The 24,365-nt window shown below is 46.1% G+C and overlaps 1 protein-coding gene and 1 long non-coding RNA gene across 2 annotated transcripts in view; both read left to right on the forward strand.

Annotated features, from left to right (window-relative positions):
• Positions 1–17,145, forward strand: part of LOC141148634 (uncharacterized) — a 165,603-nt gene extending 148,458 nt beyond the window's left edge. Inside the window, exons 3-4 of the long non-coding RNA XR_012245237.1 lie at positions 16,830–16,946; positions 17,066–17,145. This is a non-coding gene — a long non-coding RNA (uncharacterized lncRNA). The remainder of the gene's footprint in view (positions 1–16,829; positions 16,947–17,065) is intronic.
• Positions 9,449–13,934, forward strand: LOC141148632 (E3 ubiquitin-protein ligase TRIM39-like). Its single transcript, XM_073636255.1, has one exon. It carries the CDS (start codon positions 9,635–9,637, stop codon positions 11,189–11,191), a length of 1,557 nt encoding a protein of 518 aa, XP_073492356.1. The 5' UTR covers positions 9,449–9,634; the 3' UTR covers positions 11,192–13,934.
• Positions 17,146–24,365: the final 7,220 nt, after the last annotated feature.

The following is a 24,365-nucleotide window of genomic DNA, read 5'->3' on the forward strand; positions in this document are numbered from 1 at the left end:
TCCTTACCACCCTGACAGTAAAAAACCCCCTACGCAGCTTAAGGTTAAACCGCTTCTCTTCCAGTCTCATCGTGTGGCCCCGTGTCCTCTTACACTCCCCGGGACTGAAAAGTTTCATACTTATGCTGGGATCACCATTGAGATCATTTTTATTTTTCCACATCGACAAATGGATACTCACATGGAAGTAAAACCATCAAGCAACACAGATCCGCTCCAGCTGGAACGCAATGCAGTTCGTCCTGGGAACAAATGGTTGAACAGCTGATGTGTTTTAAGGGTTATGCCCCTTTCTATGAGATGACCCCAAAAGGCGTCAGCTGTCCAACCATTTGTTTCCAGGACAAACAGCATTGCGTTCCACCAGTGTGTTTTTCCTGGGTTGGGCAGAGATCCAGGGAGAGCTGGATGACTCACAGGCAGCATCACTGAAACCTTCCCTCTACTTCTCGAACTTGCTGGAAATTTCTGGAAGAATGGGAGGAGAGGTAAGGTGGAGCTCCCTAGAGTATTTGAAGGGCCCTGACCAATCCCCAACCTGGGTTGGCAGGGGGGCAGACCCCCTAAAATACTCTTGGTCAGCCCAGCTGGGGAGCAGAGTTCGGGTGGAAGCTGGAGATGGAGTGTTAGGCTGTCGGTGGCCTTTGAGGGAGCTCCTCAGTCTGGGGGAGGGGGGGTGACCCTTGGCCTGGGGGAGGTGTGGAAAGGACCCTCTTCAAGACACATAAAGGTGCCCTGGCCATGAGCCATGGGAGTAAGTTAAGGACAGTGGGAAAACACTGCCAGGCAAGTCTCCAGGAGGAACAGGAACAGCCAAGAGGGCTGGTGAGTGACACACAGTCAAGTAGTATTGGGAGGCATGCTTGAGAGGACTGGGATGGAGCAATCTGGGATGGGTGCAGAGCCAGTCAGGAGGACTGTGGTGGCATGAGCAGTGGAAAGGGGCATCTGCAGCCAGGAGGCCTGGCAAAGCCTGAAAAGGTGGTACTGGGAGCAGTAGCCACAGATAGGACAGCTAGCACTAAAGACTTCCATTTTTGCTACACCATATGGGGCCCGCGGTCCCTGCCTGCAAAGGGCATTCGCCCAGACTCAGCTGAGATTGTGCTGAGTCTGAAACCTGTGCTAGCTGGTCCTGGGAGTGATAATCTGCAAGCAAGCGTGTGCTGGAGGTAGAAGAGGAGAGTTCATCAATCAAATAGGCATCCCTTTTCCTATTCACGGTCAATTCCCCAAATAAAAAAATAAAAAACAAAGCTGCAAGGACTGCTTCTTGTTCCTGAAAGACTATAAATTCATGTGTCTGGCTGTGCAGGGTGGGAGATGACCACATTCACCAGCGGCCCCTACAGGGGTCTCTACAGGGTCTTCCAAAGTTCCTGAAGCATTGCAGTGTGACATCATGTGAGAGCTGTGTAAGGGTTAATTTCAGTCCGTTTTTTTTCGGCCCGCAGCTAGAGTCCTTAGACTCACTGCAGGGACGGTCTCTGCTCGGGTTTGTGGGACTTGCTCTGCATACTGACAGGCATTGAGGGGGTGCATCGCATGTCGCGCAACCTGAGAAACCTGACAAAGTGCAAATTGTTTCAGTGCACACCTGCTGCCCCTCCCAGCTCCCACCCCGCAGTTAAAGTCAGTGCCCTTTACCACTGTAACTTGATATACAGTGTGTCTGTGTAACAGCGGGGCAGGAGCCAGATAGTGCACTAGGTCTGCACTAAAGCCAGCCTTTCAGAGGATCACTACAGCGGTAATGGATATGATGTACACAGGAAATATAAGGCAGTGTTGGGAGACAGATGGAGAAATAAATTTGCTGGGGGGGGGGGCTGTGGTGGACACATAGGTAGGAGGGGCTCTGGTGGACAACACAAGTGTGCAGGGGGGGCTCTGGTGGGGGAGGTGTGCAGGAGGGGGTCTCAGGTGGGGACACAGGTGTGCAGGGGGGGGGGGCTCTGGTGGAGGACACAGGTTTGCAGTGGGGTTCTGGTGGAGGACACATGTGTGCAAAGGGACTCTGGTGGAGGACACATGTGTGCAGAGGGGCTCTGGTGCAGGACACATGTGTGCAGAGGGGCTCTGGTGGAGGACACAAGTGTGCAGGGGAGGCTCTGGTAGAGAACACAGATGTTCAGGGGGGCTCTGGTAGAGGACACAGGTGAGTGTGTGGGGGAAGCTCTGGCGGAGGACACAGGTGTGCAAGGGGGGGCTCTGGTGGAGGACACAAGTGTGCAGGGGGGCTCTGGTGGAGGACACATGTGTGCAGGGGGGCTCTGGTGGAGGACACAGGTGTGCAGGGAGGCTCTGATGGAGAAACGCTGAATGTTTAGCCCTGGTGCACGAGGCTCCAGTGTTTAGTGCCGGTGTCTTGCCGAGAAAGTTCCCTCGGCGGATAAGGACCCCCCTGTACTGCGCAGGCGCAGCGCCTGCGCAGTACGAACTACTATCAGCCGCCGGAGATAGCCGAAGCTCAAAATCTACAATCAGCTGTACACGGCGCCTGTGCCCTAGGTCCAGGTTCCTTCCCCACCATCCAAGTGGATCTAGAGGGGGAATAAAAAAGAGGCGAGCGAAGCGAGGCCATGCCCGAAGCGTGGCGAGCGAATCGAGGCCGTGCCCGAAGCGTGATGAGCGAAGCGAGGCCGTGCCCGAAGCGTGGAGAGTGAAGCGAGCCCGCAAGGGGCCCTCTTACAGGCGCTGTGTACAGCTGATTTTCACCTATTCCCCTTCGGATATTTCCGCCGGATCCTACTGCGCAGGCGCAGCGCCTGCGCAGTAGAGGGGGGTCCTTATCCGCCGAGCGGAACTTTCTCGGCAGAACACTGGCAGAAGAAGCACCATCTAGCCCAGCTGATGGCAGCCTTTCAAATTCTATTCTATTCTGTGGCTGCAGATTCATTTAATAAATAAATTACTGATTTTTCTTTTGGCCCACAAATATCTGTAAAATATATGATGTGGCTCTCAAAGTGAAAAGTTTGGAGCCCCCTGCTATAGAGAAAACTGTCACTGAGATTACTATAATCAGTCCAAAGTTCTTGCAAGCCTGGTCCAGATAGAGCATCTAGAACATCTTCTTGGCCCAATGGGTGGGGCCTGTCTGGAGCTTTCTTGACCCTCAATGCGTGTATCCAGGAATCTGAATCTGCTGTTAACACTGTCATTCTGATCACTGCGGTCACTGTTGTTGGTTCTCCATAAGGGGGGGTCTGTTGCCTTGTGCTTATGCAAGGCTTTCACTACCTCTATGTCTCCTGGTTGGAAACAGCAATTGTAGGGGTGGCAAATGTTCCAATTTACCATGTCTCTGTCCTTGTACATTGGTCCTAACACAATTCATGCACCTGCTTAACTATCCTCCTATCCATGGGCGTAGCATAAGGGGTTGCACGGGTCACAATCACAACCCCGCCCCTAGCTCCAGGGGGCCCCTGCAGCCTCCCTGTCATATTATCACATCCTCCACAAAGTCCAGCTCCGATCTGCTCTAGGGACCCACAGCCACGCTCCAATACTGGGCTTCCACTTTGCCTTCCACAGTCCACACCCCTCTGTTCTCATTGGCTGGGGAGAAGTTGTGAGCCATTTCCTGAATGGAGAGGAGCATGGGTGAGAACAGCCCAGAATGGGGAAGTGTCTGTGCTGTGTGCTGGCAACATGGAATGGTAACCAAGCTCAGCAAATTAAGAGGAGAAGAGTGCCGTCCTGTAGCCATGATGGGACGGATGTTACTGGTGAGGTAAGACACTGCTCAGTGTCTCCTAGTCACCCGCTGGGATTCTTTGTACCCCCCACCCAGAGATGTCTGCTTACCCCACTTCCCTGACAACTGGGGAAAAGACACACACCTCTGGGAGGTGACCTTCCCCAACTCCTGCCAACACTGACAAAGAAACCTTCAGAAATTGCTAAAACAAATCCCTTAACACCTCCTGAGGGGCTGCAGGCTCCAGATTTTGTGTCACATGGCTTTGCTCCCCCCATCTAAGTTGCGCCCCCCCCAAAGCCCCCTGACCACCCCCTCCATCCTGGATGCTATGCCTGGCTGCTGAGCTCCTTTCCCATTACGGCATTCTATACTGCTCCTCCTCCGCAGGGCTGAATTCACATTCCTTTACAACACAGCCAGTCACCCATAATCTTCACAGGGTGTATCTGCCTACTGCAACTACTCTGCCGTTCCGACCAGAGAATTTCACAGGTCAGAACGGCAACATAAAAGCCAGATATACCCTGTGAAGGCTGACAGACTGTGTGTAAAGGAATGTGATTTCAGCCCTGCGTAGTGTGTGTGTGTGTGTGGGGGGGGGAGCTGTATACAGTGCTGGGATGGGAAAGGAGCTCTGCCAAGTGACCTGCTAGGGGTCCCTGTCCTCTGATTCTCCAGCGGTGATCCCTGCCCTCTGATTTTTCAGCTGTGATCCCTGTCCTCTGGTGTAAGGTGGAACTCTGGGAACTCCAAACTCTTAAGCCACTTTGAGTATCTTGGCATGCGATTGGTGTATCTGCACGCACGGTGGAAGTGGTGGGTGGTAGTGGGGGGGGGGGGGGGGCCCATGTCAACTTTTGCATCTGGGCCCACAAGCTTCAAGCTACGCCTCTGCTCCTATCCTACTTTCCATATTATTAAGACAAAACCTTTTCACGATTTCCTGCAGGGGTATTGCTCTGCCTTTATGACCAATACCATGGAACTGAGTTATTATTAATGGGGCACTATGTTCCAATAAACCTACTACCCCTCCTTTTGTCATGAGACCATTTTGGTACAGTGACAACCCTGACGTGGGGAAAGAGTATTTCAGGGATAAATTAGAGGTCGAGATGAGGGTCATCTCGTGTACTGAAGATCTTTGTGATCAGGGGCAGCCCGTCCATTAAGGGCGCACGGGCCCCTGCCCCCCCTATCCATGCGTCTAGCCAGATGCATGGATTCCAATGGGGGTGGTGTTTTTTTGAACCCCCTGATTACAGGCCAGAGGCTCTAATAGGCTTCAAAATAGGGTGGGCTTGGGGCGCTGAGCACTGCGCTACAAGCCCAGGTGTGTTACAAAAGTGAATAAATGTTCGGTATTGTAACACTGATCCTCCTCCCGGCCAATCAGGAAGCGGGTCTTGAGACCCATCACCCGATTAATGGAAAGGACAGGCAATCCTATTGGATGCCTAGGAGGAGGGGAGCAACCGCACAGCAGAAGCTGCCATGATGGAGCTCTTCTCCATCACACAGGAGCCGCTGCCTGCCACCTAGATGGGGTAGGTGCCGGACCAACCGGCAGACAGTGAGCGAGTTGGGGGGGGTTAGGGAGGTGCCCGGGAGGTGGTTGCTCGCCACCCCCCCCAAAAAAAAACTACCAGCCGCCACTGTTTGTGGCATCATGTGTTGTGTAGTGAGTTTTTTTTTAACACATGTAGTACATGATGTGTGGTGTGTAAGACTGTGTCATGACCTAGGGTTATCATCAATGCTGCCTCTACGGCCATTGCACACACAGCCAGTGCCCTTAAGCAAGCTGGCATGCCCTGTACCAGGAAGGAAAAGAAAGCAGTTGGTCTCATGTTTTCTCCATGTCCCTGTGCTACGAGAACCACCATGGTTTTACAATTGTCCCTAGCATTCACATGAAAACATTTTCTATAATCAGACTGGAAGCCGAAACTAAGTTTCCCTTCAAGGTCTTGTAAGCCTGTATCAGCTCTGGGTTCCATTGTATGAGGTCGGGTGCCTCGACCTTAGTACAGTGATATAAGATGTTGTCATAGTACGAGCAGTCAGGTATCCATTATCTACAGTAATTGACCATGCCAAGAAAGGACATCATATCCTTCTTGGTGCAGGGGCGGGGCAACCCCAGGATGGCTTGGATACGCTGATCACTTGGGGTGCATGTGTTTCAGAGTGAAAACCAGATACTGTACAGTGTCCTGATAATATTGCATTATTTTTCTTGGAACCTTGTGACCCTCTGTCCCTAAGTGGGTTAACAACGAAACCGTATCCTGCCTACAGGCGTCCACAGATGGGCTGTGCAATTACAAGTATTGGAGCAACACTGAACCAGAGGGGGGTGACTGACCAGCATTTAGGGAGTCACATTTTGTTCTGCAGGATTGCTGTTTTAGTATTATTTGTAGTTTTGGGTAGAGTAGGGAAGGGTAAGAACCTCTAGCAGACAGTCTAGCAGTCTGTGTCCCCCACTAAGGAAATTCATCCTCTCTATGTGCCTTGGTGTTTGCTGTACTCGGAGCTGAATGTGAGGGAAAATCCTTCATTTTGAATTATCACAAGGAAAGTAATAGAGGGGAAATCAGCCAACGGCAACATTATTCTGGTGACAACAGCCTGAGAGGAGATTTCGCTCATATTGGAAAAAATCCCACTCACCTCCCGTTGTGTCTACAGGACAGGAAGTGAAGGGAATTCCCCATAATGGGACACAGGTGGCTTAAAAAAAATGAACCCTTTCCTACTCTATCCAAAATGGCTTTTTAACCACAATAAACTTCCTGTATAAGTGCATGCCTATGCACTTTAATATTCAACGACATGCAGATATTGCCCACTGACTAAAGTTATAAGATCCATTTGTATTCTACATACTAGGGTTGCACCGATACTAGTATCGGTATCGGTGCCGATACCGAGTATTTGCACAAGTATTGGTGCTCGTGCAAATGCACCCATTCCAGAAACCGATACTTTCAGGCTTGGTTCTTTGAGCTGTCAGTGGGTCTCCCCTGTTGACAGCTGATGTATTAAAGAAGTCCGGTAATTGGAGCTGTCAAAAAAAAAAAAAAAAAAAAGCCGGCAATGTTTATTAACAACATTGCTCAGCCCCTGAAACACTAAAATGAAAAGAAACATTGTTTCTTTTTGTATCTTTCTGTTTCTTCATCTGCAGATCAAGGGATGAACAAATGTTCCTCTGTTTAACCCCTTATTAACCCTTAATTTACTCTAATCAGCCTTAAAATAACTCCCTATTCTCCTCCATTTAATTATTATTTTCCTGCTTTTTTTTGTTCACGTCTATTTTATACAGTGGCTTGCGAAAGTATTCAGCCCCCTTGAACTTTTCAAACTTTTGCCACATTTCAGGCTTCAAACATAAAGATATAAAATTTTTATTTTTTGTGAAGAATCACCAACAGGTGGGACACAATTGTGAAGTGGAATGAAATTTTTTGGATTTTTGAAACTTTTTTAACTAATAAAAAAATGAAAAGTGGGGCGTGCAAAATATTCGGCCCCCTTGCGTTAATACTTTGTAGAGCCACCTTTTGCTGCGATTACAGCTGCAAGTTGTTTGGGGTACGTCTCTATCATTTTTGCCCATCGAGAGACTGAAATTCTTGCCCATTCTTCCTTGCAAAACAGCTCGAGCTCAGTGAGGTTGGATGGAGAGCGTTTGTGAACAGCAGTTTTCAGCTCTTTCCACAGATTCTCGATTGGATTTAGGTCTGGACTTTGACTTGGCCATTCTAACACCTGGATACGTTTATTTGTGAACCATTCCTTTGTAGATTTTGCTGTATGTTTGGGATCATTGTCTTGTTGGAAGATAAATCTCCGTCCCAGTTTCAGGTCTTTTGCAGACTCCAACAGGTTTTCATCCAGAATGGTCCTGTATTTGGCTGCATCCATCTTCCCCATCCCTGCTGAAGAAAAGCAGGCCCAAACCATGATGCTGCCACCACCATGTTTGACAGTGGGGATGGTGTGTTGAGTGTGATGAGCTGTGTTGCTTTTACGCCAAACATATCGTTTTGCATTGTGGCCAAAAAGTTCGATTTTGGTTTCATCGGACCAGAGCACCTTCTTCCACATGTTTGGTGTGTCTCCCAGGTGGCTTGTGGCAAACTTTAGACGAGACTTTTTATGGATATCTTTGAGAAATGGCTTTCTTCTTGCCACTCTTCCATAAAGGCCAGATTTGTGCAGTGTACGACTGATTGTTGTCCTATGGACAGACTCTCCCACCTCAGCTGTAGTTCTCTGCAGTTCATCCAGAATGATCATGGGCCTCTTGGCTGCATCTCTGATCAGTCTTCTCCTTGTCTGAGCTGAAAGTTTAGAGGGACAGCCAGGTCTTGGTAGATTTGCAGTGGTCTGATACTCCTTCCATTTCAAAATGATCGCTTGCACAGTGCTCCTTGGGATGTTTAAAGCTTGGGAAATCTTTTTGTATCCAAATCTGGCTTTAAACTTCTCCAACAGTATTACGGACCTGCCTGGTGTGTTCCTTGGTCTTCATGATGCTCTCTGCGCTTTCAACAGAACCCTGAGACTATCACCGAGCAGGTGCATTTATACAGAGACTTGATTACACACAGGTGGATTCTATTTATCACCATCAGTCATTTAGGACAACATTGGATCATTCAGAGATCCTTGCTGAACTTCTGGAGTGAGTTTGCTGCACTGAAAGTAAAGGGGCCGAATAATTTTGCACGCACCACTTTTCAGTTTTTTAATTGCTAAAAAAGTTTAAAATATCCAATAGATTTCGTTCCACTTCACAATTGTGTCCCACTTGTTGGTGATTCTTCACAAAAAAATTTAAATTTTATATCTTTATGTTTGAAGCCTGAAATGTGGCAAAAGGTTGGAAAGTTCAAGGGGGCCGAATACTTTCGCAAGCCACTGTAAATGATAAACAATGAAAACTTTTTTTGCTTGTTTTGTTAGTGAATATTTTTACACATATATATTAACATATATTTACACATTTCACATTGAAAAAGCGCAAAATAAAAAGAAAAAAATCTATTTAATTTGTAAATAACTTTTCAATGCTTTGTACCATTGCTGATAGCTGAAGTGAAAATAATAATAACAGTTGTGGTAGGTATTGGTAATTGGTATCAACAAATACTACAAAAAAATAAGTATTGGTACTCGTGCTCGTAAACATAAAATGGTATCAGTGCATCCCTACTACATACCAAATACATTAGTGGTGGGGGTGTTGAGAAAGTTTATGCAAATACAAGATGGCAGCTGAGTCTGGATATGTGGGCATGCCATGGAGGAGATTTACTAAAACTAGTGCACACAGAATCTGATGCAGCTGTACATAGTAACCAATCAGCTTCTAACCGCAGCTTATTCAAGTAGGCTTTGACAATAAATCCTAGAAGCTGATTGGTTAATATGCACAGCTACACCAGTTTTAGTAAATCCCCCCATGTACGTTTTATGTTATAGTCCACAAAGAGAGCATAAAGATATTGGTGACAACACTGCCTCTGCATGCTGACCATAAAAAGACAGCGTTGTCATCCTATTACAGAAAATGGCTGGGGCAAGCGTTTACAATCTAATCAATCAAACCTGCACCAGGATAAAAAAAAAAACATATACTTTAGCAATCTGGGAAAGCAAGGTGACATTTATTTTTATAATTTGGTTTAGAGACCTCCTCAACCAATATCTTGTTGAGTCTCTGTATCAAGCCAGAGCAAAAAAAGGGTTAGCTGAACAGGAAGAATCTCATATTTCTGAGACACAGTTTACCTTTGAGAAAAATTCCCAGAAATACTTTGACATTCACATCCGTGTTCGAGACAGATCAGCCACTCCCAGCTTCTCTTCTGTACCGAGTTGTAGAAGAAGTTTATTTTTTTCCCAAGAATGGCGACATCCAGCCTCAGAGATGAATTGATCTGCTCCATCTGCCTGAACCTTTATAAGGAGCCCGTATCACTGAAATGTGGACACAACTTCTGCCGCGGCTGTATAGTGACTGCTTTTGATACACAGAAGAGGAAGTCTACCATTTATTCCTGCCCGGAGTGCAGAAAGAATTATAAAGAGCGCCCCCCGCTGGAAAAGAACAGGAAGTTGCGTAACATTGTGGATAATTTCAGATCTGCTCACCTGGAGGAAAGAGAAGTCTCCTGTACGTACTGTAATCCTCCTGTACCAGCTACTAAATCGTGTCTGCTATGTGAGGCTTCATTCTGCAATAAACATTTAAGAAACCACAGCAAGTCAGCAGATCACATATTAACTGATCCCACCACAACATTTGAAAACAGAAAATGTTCCATACACAAAGAGATCCTGAAATATTACTGCACAGAGGACAGTGCCTGTATCTGTATGTCCTGCTTGGTGGCTGGAGAACATAGAGGACACCAGGTGGAGCTTCTGGATGAGGCCTCTGAGAAGAAGAAAGAGAAATTGAAAGATGTTACTGAGAAACTGAACAATGACAGACAAGAGACCGAGAAGAGAATCCAGAATCTGGGAAATCACAGGACATTAGAGAAAAGAAAAGCAAATGATGTCACCAAGAGAGTCACTGAGCTGTTTAGAGACATCAGGAAACATCTGGATGATGTAGAGAAGAGAATCCTGACTGAGGTCTCCAGACAGGAGGAGAAGATCTCCCAGTCAGTCTGTGATATGATCCAGAAGCTGGAGACACAGAAGAATGATCTGTCCAGGAAGATTAATGAAATAGAGGCCCTATGTGACATCACAGATCCATTAACTGTGCTAAGGAAGGAATTTAGCAATGATGACATCATTCCTAGGAGTGGTGATGTAAGAGATGCCGGATGTCTGGATGAAGAGATGATCTCACAGGTGCTCCACAGAGGACTTCTCCATTTTACTGACAGTCTTAAAGATATGAAGATAAGGATACAATTCACAGTGATGAAGAAATCAGACATCCTACTGGATATAAAAACAGCCCAAAATTACATTATTATATCACAGGATCTGAAATCAGCTACTTACACCAATAAATCAGAGAACAGACCGGATCTTCCAGAGAGGTTTAAATGCAGACAGGTAATAAGTACACAGAGCTTCTCATCAGGGAGACATTATTGGGAGGTGGATGTGAGCGGAGCGAAGGACTGGCTGATAGGGGTGGCTGCTCAAAGCATGGAGAGGAAGATTGCAGGAAATGAATCTTTTATAGGTTATAATGACAAATCATGGAGTCTGACCCAAAGAGACACTCTCTTTTCCTGGCACAAAAACGTAGGCATAAAAATAGACTCCAAGTCTTCTCTAAAGACAGTTGGGATTTATCTGGAATATGAGGCTGGCCGTCTGTCCTTCTACCAGCTGTGTGACCCCATCAGACTCCTCCACACCTTCACCACCACCTTCACTGAACCCCTCCATGCTGCTTTCTTTGTGTTTGAAGATTCCATCATAAGAATAATATAGTAACAATGTATTCTTAGTGCTGGGCTCTCCAGTGTTGGATCAGATCACCTATTCAGTTTACCAGAGGGGCTTAGCTTAAAGTGACAATAAACAATATGCTTGTTTTTCAAACATAATCCATACACATCCACTACTTAAAGAGGAGCTCCAGGCTCTCCCCAAACAAAATTGAAGTCAGCAGCTACAAATACTGTAGCTGGTGACTTTTAATATAAGGACACTTCCCTGTCCAGAGATCCAGCAATGTCCTCACCCGAACCGATTCTGCAATCAGCTTCGGGTGTAGGCCCCAGTATAGCAAGTAAGGGAGACACAGGGTAAAGCCTTGCAGCTCCAAATCCGGTTACCTACTGTGCATGCACGAGCTGCGCTGTGCCTTGTGAATGGTCCTGTAGTCTTCTGGGACCTGTGACATGTCCCTGACGACTGCGGGGGAAGGTGAGGGGGGGCGAACTTCCAGGTTCTGAATCACTGCAGCCATCTGTGCCATAAGTGGTAGTGGGTGCCTGTCAACTAGGTACCCGTCCCCCCCAAAAGTGCCAAATGTGTCAGTGGGGGGGGGGGGGAGAGAGTGCAAACAAGCTGAACCTCCTCTTTTGTGTGGATCTCCGCTTTAAGGCCTGTAATCTATTTTTCATGATATTATTTTTTACTGTGTGTTTTTCCCTTTCTGTTTGTGAGCTTCTGGACCTCTACCGACCCCCCCCCCCCCCCGCCCCTCACTCCTGTTTGTTTCCCATAGTACAATGCAGGAGTAAGTAAAAGAGGGTGGCTATGATCTTACTTATAGCGGGACCATGGAGAATGGATGTAGCCACCTTCTAACAAGAAGTCAGATCACAGTAGCAAAGAAAAAAGTCAAAAGAAAAAGAAGGATTTGGAGGAGTCTGACAGCAATAGAAAATACTTTTTAAGTTAATAATAAATACTTAACATAAAAAAATTTTATAATCAGAGTTTAGTGTCACTTTAATCCTGTAACCTGTGCGATATGAATCAGACAAAAAAAAAAAACTGCAACTAAAATCTCAGTATCAGGAAATAAATACAATTTATTTATGTTTATAAAATATTGATGAGGTAAAATAATCAATTTCAATCATATACAATCTTGAATCTATGACTTGTACTCCACAACCTGATTTATTGTTGGGCCCAACACATGCCATCTTCTTAATAATGCAGTGCAGGTCACAATGATGATGTGTTCAGTAAATCACAGGAACCAATCAGAATTCACGTATCTGGATGTGATCAGTTGCTCAACTAATTGCACCTCGTTTGGTTTTATTAAACAAGCCCAATGGTGTCACAAGAAACAGGAAATTGATGTAAAAATAATGACCATACAACAAATGATTTTGGGATGGGGGATTTGGGCACTCTAGTGATTAGATTTAAAGGGCTTTAAATAGTGAATTTTATATTTTTTTTATTAAAGTGTATTTAATCCCTAACAATACATTGCTACCTTTTGGACTAGTAGATATACCGTTAAGATATTTTGTTATATTTGTTTGACAATTTATTGGAAATTCAGAGCTGATCTGTGTACTTTCCCTGTGTTATTTCAAGGAGTTTAATTAGAACTCCTAGTTCTTCGCTTGGACTATAGAGTAATTAGTGTCTATGTTTCAGAGGTGGGAGAAGTGAAGAAGTTCAGCAACAACTGTCAGGGCCAACATCACTTGTCCTATATCTGTATGCGGATCCTGAGATGACGAGGGTGGTCTCTTGCACAGTTACTGTCCAAGCACCTCTGGAAGTAGAGACAGGATCGGACACTTTTGACACTTATTTGGGACCAGTGACATTTATACAGCAATCAGAGCTAACAATAGCCACTGATTAATGTGTAAATGTCACTGGCAGGGAAGGGGTTAACACTAGGGGGCGATCAAGGGGTTAAATGTGTGTTCCCTCAGTGTGTTTTCTAACTGTGGGGGGATGGGACTAACTGGGGGAGGAGACAGATCGCTGTTCCTAAATACTAGGAACACACGATCTGTCTCTACTCCCCTGACAGAACGGGGATTTGTGTGTTTACACACACAGATCCCCATTCTGGCTCTGTCAGGAGCGATCGTGGGTGCCCGGCGGACATAGCGGCCGCCGGGCACGCGCATCGGCTCGTAAGTGACGTGGCAGCGTGCGCGCACGCGCCCTCTATATCCCTTAAAGCGCCCGCCGTACAGCTACGGCGAATTGCGACGGGGAGCCAACCTGCCACCATATAACGACGGTGGCTGGTCGGCAAATGGTTAAAATGGACCTTCTGTGGCAAATTAAAGTACATTTTTTTTTACCAACCTCCTGGCTCCATCACAAATGTGTTAAAAAAATATACTTAGCTTCCAACCTCCTACATTCTCAGGAGGCACGGGTGATGCTCATTGCCTTCTAGCAGAGTGGGGAGCTCAAAATCCTATGAGAACACACGCCAGTCTATTAGAGAGTGCATTATCATTGGAGTTTAACCCCTTCACACCCAAGGGTAAAACAAACCTAAATGCCTAAGCACAATTTTGCAACTTTGACATGTGTTAGTAAAACTGTACCTATCATCACAACTACTTTGTGCATCCAGGTGGATTATACCTTGTTTTTTTCGGGTCAAATTGGGCTTTCATTTGGGGGGTAAATGGTAATGGATATCTCCTGATTTTTTTTTATTATCAAAGGAAAACTGGCACAAAATAGTAAAAAATAAAAAATTCTTAAATTTAGCTGTATATTTCTTGCTACTACCATAACCTACCCTGTTTCCCCGAAAATAAGACCTAGCGTGATTGTCGGTGATGGCTGCAATATAAGCCCTACCCCCCAAATAAGCCCTAGTTAAAGTCCTTGTAGGTCTTATTTTCAGGGTAGGGCTTATTTTTGGGGAAACAGGGTAGGGCTTATTTGGGGGGTAGGGCTTATATTGCAGCCATCACCGACAATCACGCCAGGTCTTATTTTCGGGGAAACAGGGGTACCAACAAAGAACAACTCAAAATAAATTCTCCTGCTCCTGAGGATCACAGTGATATCACATGTGTATGTTATTTGTTGTTTGTACCCGTAGTACAGCCCAGAAACAATAGTGCGCATTTTGCTTTTTTAATCCTACCTAAAAACACACTGACACTGATTGGCACGGATACTAATTAAAAAAAAAAATCCTGTTGAAAAAAAATAGTGACCCTGACCTTTGACATTGACCTTGACCTAAATACTAACCCTGGCACTGACCTAGATCAAACGCTGATCTAGGTTTTTATTTTATTTTTTATTATTATTTTTTATTTATTTATTTTTTTACACACTTTTTTTCCTCTCTCTGCAAGGACAGAGAGAGATACAATGTATCTCTCTCCTCCATTCACAGAGAGAGAAAACACAGGGTGGGCTTCACAGTGACTGATCACTGTGATAGCCAATTAGAGGCCATCACAGCGGTCAGGTGACCTGGAATCAGAAGTTCCAGGTCCCGATCGTTAGTATGGTGTCAAGGGATAAGCTCCAGAAAGTATTAGTGGCCAGGACCAAGGTAAGTATATATTTTTGGACAAACAGATCATTTACAAAGGGCTTTGTAAAGCCAATTCTGTTGGGGAGGGGGGCTGGAGGGAGGCTGGCAAAAAAGCGTATCTTCTCTTTGCCATTGATGATCTGCTTAAAGCATAGCTCCCAACTGTTCCTGATTTGGAGGGACTGTCCCTAATTTGAGGGGAGGGAGGAGGAGGGAGAGGGGAGGGGGAAGGAGGGAGAGGGGAGGGAGGAGGAGGAGAGGGAGGAGGAGGAGGAGGAGAGGGGGGAGGGGAGATGAGGGAGAGGGGAGGAGGGAGAGGGGAGGGAGGAGGAGGAGGAGAGGAGAGGAGGGAGAGGGGAGGAGGGAGAGGTGAGGAGGGGGAGGAGGAGGGGGAGGAGGGAGAGGTGAGGGGGGGGAGGGCAAGGGGAGGAGGGAGAGGGGGAAGGAGGGAGAGGAGAGGGGAGGGGGGAAGGGAGAGGGGAGGAGGGAAGGGAGAGGGGAGGGGGAGGAGGAGAGGGCAAGGGGAGGAGGGAGAGGTAAGGGGGAGGAGGAGAGGGGAGGAGGAGGGAGAGGTGAAGGGGGAGGAGGAGAGGAGAGGGGAGGAGGGAGAGGAGGAGGAGAGGGGAGAGGGGAGAGGGAGGGGGAGTAGGGAGGGGGGATGGGGAGAGCGGAGGCGGGAGGAGGAGAGCGGAGGGGGAGGAGGGGAGGGGGAGTAGGGAGGGGGAGAGCGGAGGCGGGAGGAGGAGAGCGGAGGGGGAGGAGGAGGGGGGAGGAGGAGAGGGGAGGAGAAGAGGGGAGAGGGTAGGGAGGAGGAGAGAGAAGGGGGAGGAGGAGAGAGAAGGGGGAGGAGGAGAGAGGAGGAGAGTGGAGGCGGGAGGAGGAGAGAGGAGGGGGAGGAGGAGAGAGGAGGAGGAGAGAGGAGGGGGAGATGGAGAGAGAAGGAGAGCGAAGGCGGGAGGAGGAGAGCGGAGGGGGAGGGGAGCAGCTCTGTATGTTGTGTGAAGTCTCGGAACGAGCAGAGAGCTCAGAGCTGATGTCAATCACAGAGAGGAGAAGGAAGGGGGCGGATCCAGGCTTCCCATTGTCGGTATGACGCTTCAAGAAAGTCTGTAGCCCCTCCCACAGGTAACTAACTCTATTTTAACAGAAACGGTGCACTTCTCAGAGGGCAGGAAAGATTTGTAGATACTAGCAGCTCATAAGGATTAGGATTAAGGAAAAAAAAGGAATCCCATACTTCTCTTTTTAGTTGATTTTTAATTATCATTTTTATTTGTTCTCACACAACTGTTAAAATAAAGCTTTGATATCTGATAACAAGAAATCTCCGTCCCTGGTGATTGGGAAGGTCCAGATGTCCAGCCAGTATAATACACGTGTTTACCATGAAAAAATCTATCTGATGAGAGGTCCTCTTTAACTTGTAAATTTTATTGAATTACATAGAGTGTGTGGAGCACATCCAGTCCTTCTGTGCTACTGCTGCACCCCTCCCCCCCCCCCCCTTTTCACACTTGCTGCCAATTCCAAGCTTGTAAATGAAATCTGGGAGTTGCTGTGTAAATAGAGCAGCTCCAGCTTTTACAGGTGAAATAGACAGATACGAGTAACATTGCAACTCTCTACTTACTCGGTTTCATTGAAGTGATATTAAAGCTTTGATTTTTATTTATTAAAATAATAAACATGTTATACTTACCTGCTCTGTGTAATGGATTTACACAAGGCAGCCCCAATCCTCTTCTTTTTGGTTCCCCCACCGGCGGTCCTGGCTCCTCCCAACTGCCCCCAACAGTAAGCCTTTTGCTATGGGGCACTCAATCAGGCGCACTCCTGAGCCACACTCCTATGAATGGACACTGTCCATTCACACATAGAGCCCCGCTTGCCCCCCCACTCTTTCCGCATTGGCTCACTGGCTGTGATTGACAGCAGGAGGAGCCAATGGCCCCTGCTATAGTAGCCACTAGCGATAATCACAAAAAGATCCAGCAGAATGGTTGTACCCAAGTTGATCAATCAACTTGATACCTTCAGCCTGCCCATACATGGTTTGAATCTCGGCCAGGTTCACCAGGAATCGTTTATGGCTGGCCTTACTCTGAACACATTACTGTTATCTAGGAACCACCATGGGATTTACTCTGAACACATTGTGACATTAGGTGTGGCATGGGTGTATGAAGATCCCTATTCCCCATTCCATAAGGAAGAGAATGATTGAAGCTTACCAGCACACTGGTAACAGACTTGTTGGATTTTTCTTTGCTCAAGAATTGGCTATGAAATGAAGGCTTGGGAGACTGCTGCATGGTAGGCGCCTGCAATTTAGTAGGTTTTTATTTTTTTCCTCCTGACAGAGTTTGTTTAACCGCTTGCCGATCAGCGCATGCCGATGTACGGTCGGCAGAATGGCACTGGCAGGAAAAAGGGCGTACAGGTAAGTCTCCTTTAAGAAGCGGTGTCGCGAGCGCGTGCTCGATGTCTGCCGGATGCCCGCGATCGTGTCACGGAGAGGAAGAAGAAAGCATTTCCCCGTTCTGCCTAGTGACATGACAGTGATCACTGTCCTGTGTGTTGAAGCCCACCCCCCCCCCCCACAGTTAGAATCACTCCCTAGGACACACTTAACCCCTTCACTGCCCCCTAGTGGTTAACCCCTTCACTGCCAGTGTCAATTACACAGTAATCGGTGCATTTTTATAGCACTGATCGCTCTATAAATGACAATGGTCCCAAAATGATGTAAAAAATGTCAGATGTGTCCGCCATGATGTCGCAGTCACGATAAAAATCGCAGATCGCCGCCATTACCAATATAAAAAAAAAAATTAATAATAAAAATGCCATAAAACTATCCCCTATTTTGTAGACGCTATAGATTTTGCACAAACCTATCAATATACGCTTATTGTGATTTTTTTCTTTTTTACCAAAAATATGTAGAAGGATACATATCGGCCTAAACTGAGGAAGAAAATAGTTTTTTTATATATATTTTTGGGGATATTTATTATAGCAAAAAGTAAAAAATATTGCTTTTTTTTCAAAATTGTCGCTCTTTTTTTGTTTATAGTGCAAAAAATAAAAACAGCAGTGGTGATCAAATACCACCAAAAGAAAGCTCTATTTGTGGGGAAAAAAGGACGTCAATTTTGTTTGGGTACAACGTCGCACGACCGCGCAATTGTCAGGTAAAGCGACGCAGTGCCGAATCTCAAAAAGTGCTCTGGTCAGGAAGCGGGTAAAATCTTCCGGGGCTGAAGGGGTTAACCCCTTCAGCTCTCACACCTGTACACCTCCTGTGGACCTAACACATTTCGGCTATGAAGCCTTCATCAAAGCACACATATTTGATTTAAAAACTGATATTTATAGCAAGACAAGCCCACAAAAGAGGGTATATCCTAATTAGAAACAATCAATCAATTAAAAACACATGGAGAAAGAAGAGACACAGCAGGCATATAAAAGATATATCATTAACATTTAGAACATGTTTTAACATTATTACAACTAATGTAGCAACACAATAAAATTCATGTTAAAAAAAGATTTATGTCCATCCTATCATTCAAGCCATATGGTTTTCTAGTATTGAGGGAATGAATCCGCCATACCTCACGTTTAAGCAAAAAACGATGAGTATCGCCTCCTCTTGGGTTTTTTTTAACCTGTTCAGCACCAAGCAAAGAATAAGTGTCAAGATTACCGTGGTGTACTTTTTTGAAATATCAAATGTGTCAAAACATTTCCGAGAAGTACGCCATGGTATATTCTTTTCTTGGTGCTGAACAGGTTAAAAAATCCCCAAGAGGAGGCGATACTCATCGTTTTTTGCTTAACCACTTGCGCGGTCATGCAACACTGTACCCAAATGAAATTTCTTTCCATTTTTTCAAACATATAGAGCTTTCTTTTGGTGGTATTTAATCACTGCTGGGTTTTTTATCTTTTGCTAAAATAAGACCGAAAAAATGAATAAACTGTTTCATAGTTTGTTATAAAATGTTAAAAACAGGTAATTTTTCTTCTTCATTGATGTGCGCTGATGAGGCTGCACTGATGGGCACTGAAAGGCTGCACTGATAGATGGCAATGATAGGTGGCACTGATGGGCACTGATAAGTGGCACTGATGGGCACAGATGATCACTGATGGGTGGCACTGAAGGGCACTGATAGGTGGCACTGATGGGCACAGATGATCACTGATGGGTGGCATTGATGGGTGCTGGTAGGTGACACTGATAGGCAGCACTGATCGGTGGCACTGATAGGCATTGATTAGCAGCACTGGTGGGCATTGATAGGTGGCACTGTTGGGCAAAGGTAGGTGGCACTGTGGGCACTGGCAGGTGGCACTGTGCACACTGGTAGATGGCACTGGTGGGTACTGATAGGTGGCACTGGTGGGCACAGATGAGGCAGCCATGGCTCTCTGTGTGAGGGACCAATGTCCCTCTGACAGAAGCCGGTGATCGTTTTTTCTTTCTACTACAGAATCATAGACAATTTTCCCTTCAGTGACACCACAGACACAGGGACATTTTTCCTTCGAGTCACACTACAGAATCAGACAATTTTCCCTTCAGTGACACCACAGACACAGGGACATTTTTCCTTCGAGTCACACTACAGAATCAGACAATTTTCCCTTCAGTGACACCACAGACACAGGGACATTTTTCCTTCGAGTCGCACTACAGAATCAGACAATTTTCCCTTCAGTGACACCACCAATGCAGGGACATTTTTCCTTCCAGTTGTAGCGCTACCTCCGCAGGAGATGCTGGTGAAAGAGATCCCCCATCCTGCACAGCCAGGCACACCGCATCTTCACAAGCACACTGCATTCAGGAAACAGTCCAGTGCTTTGGGGTTTTTTTTGTTTTATTGAGGGGAATAAACTTGGATGGAGATAGGGGTATTATGGGATGCCCACTTGACTTTGGAAGTCACAGCAGTGCGAACTCAGGCTAATATTGTACTATATATGAATTGTGGATTCATTACATTCTTTTCAATTAACCACTTCAGCCCCAGAAGATTTTACCCCCTTCCTGACCAGAGCATTTTTTGCGATTTGGCACTGCGTCCCTTTAGCTGACAATTGCGCGGGCGTGCGATATTGTACCCAAAGAAAACTGACGTCCTTTTTTTTTCCCCACAAATAGAGCTTTCTTTTGGTGGTATTTGATCACCTCTGCGGTTTATATTTTTTGCGCTATAAACAAAAAAAGAGCAACAATTTTGAAAAATAAGCAATACAATAAATATTCCCAAAAAATATATATATAAAAAAAATTCTTTCTCAGTTTAGGCCGATATGTATTTTTCTACATACTTTTGGGAAAAAAAATGCAATAAGTGTATATTGGTTTGCGCAAAAGTTATAGCATCTACAAAATAGGGGATAGTTTTATGGCATTTTTATTATTAATTTTTTTTTTTATTAGTAATGGCGGCGATCTGTGATTTTTATCATGACTGCAACATTATGGCGGACGCATCGGATATTTTTGACACATTTTTTTTTTTTTTTATCAACAGCGCTTCATATGAATAAAAAGTATTCACCAATATAATATCTCATATCGTGCAATGGTCAAATACTCTCATATTTTGCTAATTACAACAAAACATCTACTAAAACTGTCCATCAATCTATTAGAAAACTCATAATGATAGGTGTAGAGTACGGTGACCAGACGTCCCCGATTTCCGGGGACAGTCCCCGGACTGAGGGTACGGTCCCCGGACCCAGTCCGTCCCCGGTTTTGTCTCCTCTTTTGCCGCGGGCACTTGGGCAGGCAGCCCCCCGGTGGATATGGGCCGTGTTGGCAGTGAGAGGAGTCAGATTCGTGGTCGCGTTAGTATTTACAGAGCTGGAGAGGAGGAGCTGGAGTGGCTGTGTGCTACTGTAGCCGCCACTCCTCCTACCCATTTGTCAGTTGAAGATCTGCCGCGATCCCGGGGACACATGACCGCCCCCTCTCCCAGCATTCCGCCCCTCTCCTCCTTCCTCTACTCCCTCCTCCAATCACTCTCCCGACAGCAGAGGGGAGAGAACAGAGCACAGCGTTCCTCCCCCCTCCCTCCTGTACTGCAAGGAACTATGGGTATTGTAGTCCAGAGGGGCGGGGTTGCCTGGAGCTACAGAGTGTAATGATTACACTCTGTAACTCCAGGCAATCCCGCCCCCTTGGACTACAACATTCATAGTTCCTTGCAGTACAGGAGGGAGGGGGGAGGAACGCTGTGCTCTGTTCTCTCCCCTATGCTGTCGGGAGAGTGATTGGAGGAGGGGGCAGTTATGGCCACAAGCACAAGAAGCAGGCGAGTTTGTGTGTATTATAACATAAAAAGTTATTTTTTTCCTTCACTGGTGAGCACTGATAGGCGGCACTGATGGGCACTCATGCAGTGGCATGGATGGACACTGACAGACACTGATAGGTGGCACTGATTGATGGCACTGATAGGCGGCACTCATGGGCACTTATGCAGTGCTGGGCTCTGATAAGACTGAGCTGATGGGCAGTGATGAGGCTGCATTGATGGGCACTGATCATGGTGCATTGATGGGCACTGAACTGATCTGGCTGCATTGATGGGCACTGGTGAGGCTGCATTGATTGGCACTGGTGAGGCTGGACTGATGGGCACTGACGAGGCTGCGATGATGGGCACTGATGAGGCTGAGCTCATGGGCACTGATGAGGCTGCACTGGTGAGTATAATACACTCTTCAAATGTGCTTTAAAATGCATGGTTTTCCCTTTTATGAACAAGAAAATAATGACGTTATGCGGTTGGGCTGGTATAATAATGCTATGGGGCTGGTATGAAATGATTTCCAGAAATAATGTATATATCATACAATCATTACATAAACACATACCACATATACTGCATATATCATTTGAGGAAAATATGCTTATAAAATAGTTTACTATTTGCCAATAAAAGAAAAAAAAAAAATGTCCCCGGATTTCATTTTAAAAATCTGGTCACCTTAGTGTAGAGAGGTATAAAAAATCATCTCCTCCTAATGACAGTTCAGTGCAGTGGAATGCATGAAAACAAGGCTTCTGATCCCAAAGTGATCCAAGTGCATGAACCATAAGCTGCTACACCAGGGATATGCAATTAGTGGACCTCCAGCTGTTGCCGAACTACAAGTCCCATGAGGCATAGCAAGACTCTGATAGCCACAAGCATGACACCCAGAGGCAGAGGCATGATGGGATTTGTAGTTTTGCAACAGCTGGAGGTCTGCTAATTGCATATCCCTGTGCTACACCCTCACCGATCCACCTTGTGCACACCCCTTTGTATATCTGCTTACCAGAGGTGCATGTTAACAGGGCCTGTAAGATCCTTCACAGCGTGAGTCTGCAGCTCTCTTGCTGGAAACTTCAGCACTCCATGTCAGGAACGGTTCAATATGGTGGATTTATCATGCAAGAATACCAGGGGATGCTTTCCATAGTGTTAAACCGTTTATTGAAAACAACAATCCCCCCCTAATACAAGTTAAGCTTACTAGAATGATGTGAATAATCAGCATGTCACAGTGTTAGCATCAAGCTCACCGCTGATCGGCGTTCCAAACGAACTGCCTGCCGCGATGAGTCCCGGGATGACGCGCTTGCTGTGTGGAGCTGGTAAGTCGCGTGGTCACGCCCTAAAATTTTTTACAAATTGGGCATACTTTTATATAGATTGGTATTTTATAATAGCGTCTGAAAGTGCAGATAACTTTTTTCGATTGAGAGCTGGGTTCAGGACTGCTTGGTACTTCTGATATTTAATTTTTTTTTTGTAATTAGTAATGGTGGCGATCTGCGATTTCTATCGTGACTGCGACATTATGGCGGACACTTTTTACACTATTTTGTGACCATTGTCATTTATACAGCGATCAGTGCTTTAAAAATGCACTGATTACTGTGTAAATGACACTGGCAGGGAAGGGGTTAAACACTAGGGGGTGATCAAGGGGCTAAGTGTGTCCTAGGGAGGTGTTCTAACTGTGGGGGGGGAGGGGCTACCACTGACATGACAGCGATCACTGCTCCCGATGACAAAGAGCAGTTGATCCCTGTCATGTCACAAGGCGGAACGGGGAAATGCCTTGTTTACAAAGGCATCTCCCCATTCTGCCTCTCCACACCGCAATCACAGTCCGCCGGCGAACATCGAGTTCCCGGGACCTGCAGGCACACTCCCGATAGACGGCAAATTCAAAGGGACATACAGGTACGCCCGCCCATTTGCCTCCCTGTGCCATTCTGCCAACGTACATCTGTGTGCGGCGGTCGGCAAGCGGTTAATGATGTAATATTTTAAAAGTAAAAATAGAGACAAAAATTATTCAAATAAACCCTTTAGCGCTTAAAGCGGAGTTCCACACAAAAATGGAACTTCCGCTTTTCGGAATCCTCCCCCCCTCCGGTGTCACATTTGGCACCTTTCAGGGGGGAGCAGAGACCTGTCTAATACAGGTATTTTGCTCCCACTTCTGGGCATAAATAACCGCACCACCCGCGGGTATCTATGCCACTTCCCGTTCCCCCCGCTGTCTTCTGGGAGACACACGTGTCCCAGGAGACAGCAGGGACCAGTGAGGATGTGCAGTGCGAGTTGCTCATGCACAGTAGGGAACCAGGAAGTGAAGCCGCAAGGCTTCACTTCCTGACTCCCTTACCGAAGATGGCGGCGGCAGCACCCGAGAGCCGAGGGACAGATCGGATTGGGGTGCGACATCGCGGGTGCCCTGGACAGGTAAGTGTCCAGATTTTAACCGGTTCCCGACCGGCGCACGCCGATGTACGTCGGCAGAATGGCACAGCTGGGCAAATGGGCGTACCCGTACGTCCCTTTAAATTTGCCGCCGTGCCATTGCGTGCGCGCCGCCCTATATCAAAATGTGTCAAAAATGTCCGATGTGTCCGCCATAATGTCGCAGTCACGATAAAAATCACTGATCGCCGCCATTACTAGTAAAAAAAAATAAAAATGCCATAAAACTATCCCCTATTTTGTAGACGCTATAACTTTTGCACAAACCAATCAATAAACTCTTATTGCAATTTTTTTTTTTACCAAAAATATGTAGAAGAATACGTATCGGCCTAAACTGAGGAAAAAAAATGTTTTTTAAATATTTTTTGGGGATATTTATTATAGCAAAAAGTAAAAAATAATGCGTTTTTTTCAAAATTGTCGCTATTTTTTTGTTTATAGTGCAAACAATAAAAACCGCAGAGGGGATCAAATACCACCAAAAGAAAGCTCTATTTGTAGGGGAAAAAAAGAACGTCAATTTTGTTTGGGAGCCACGTCCGCACCACTGCGCAATTGTCAGTTAAAGCGGTCCAGTGCCGAATCGCAAAAAACGCACTGGTCGGGAAGGGGGTAAATTCTTCCGGGGCTGAAGTGGTTAAAAGTCAGCAGCTGCAGTATTTGTAGCTGCTGACTTTAAAAAAAAAGAACAAAAAAGGGCGGAACTCCGCTTTAAGTGGTATTAAAAAAGTTATGGGGGAAGGGGGTAGGGATACAATAAAGATGGGCTTTAAAATGTGTCCAGATCTAAAAAAAAAAAAAAAAAAAAAAATGGTTGCACAAGCAATGCTTTGAACTGTCATGAATGGGT

This window comes from Aquarana catesbeiana, linkage group LG06, assembly GCF_042186555.1.
Source record: "Aquarana catesbeiana isolate 2022-GZ linkage group LG06, ASM4218655v1, whole genome shotgun sequence".
NCBI lineage: Eukaryota > Metazoa > Chordata > Amphibia > Anura > Ranidae > Aquarana > Aquarana catesbeiana.

Coding starts and splice junctions, on each gene's coding strand:
- LOC141148632 (XM_073636255.1), top strand. CDS start 9,635: ATGGCGACATCCAGCCTCAGAGATGAATTGATCTGCTCCATCTGCCTG.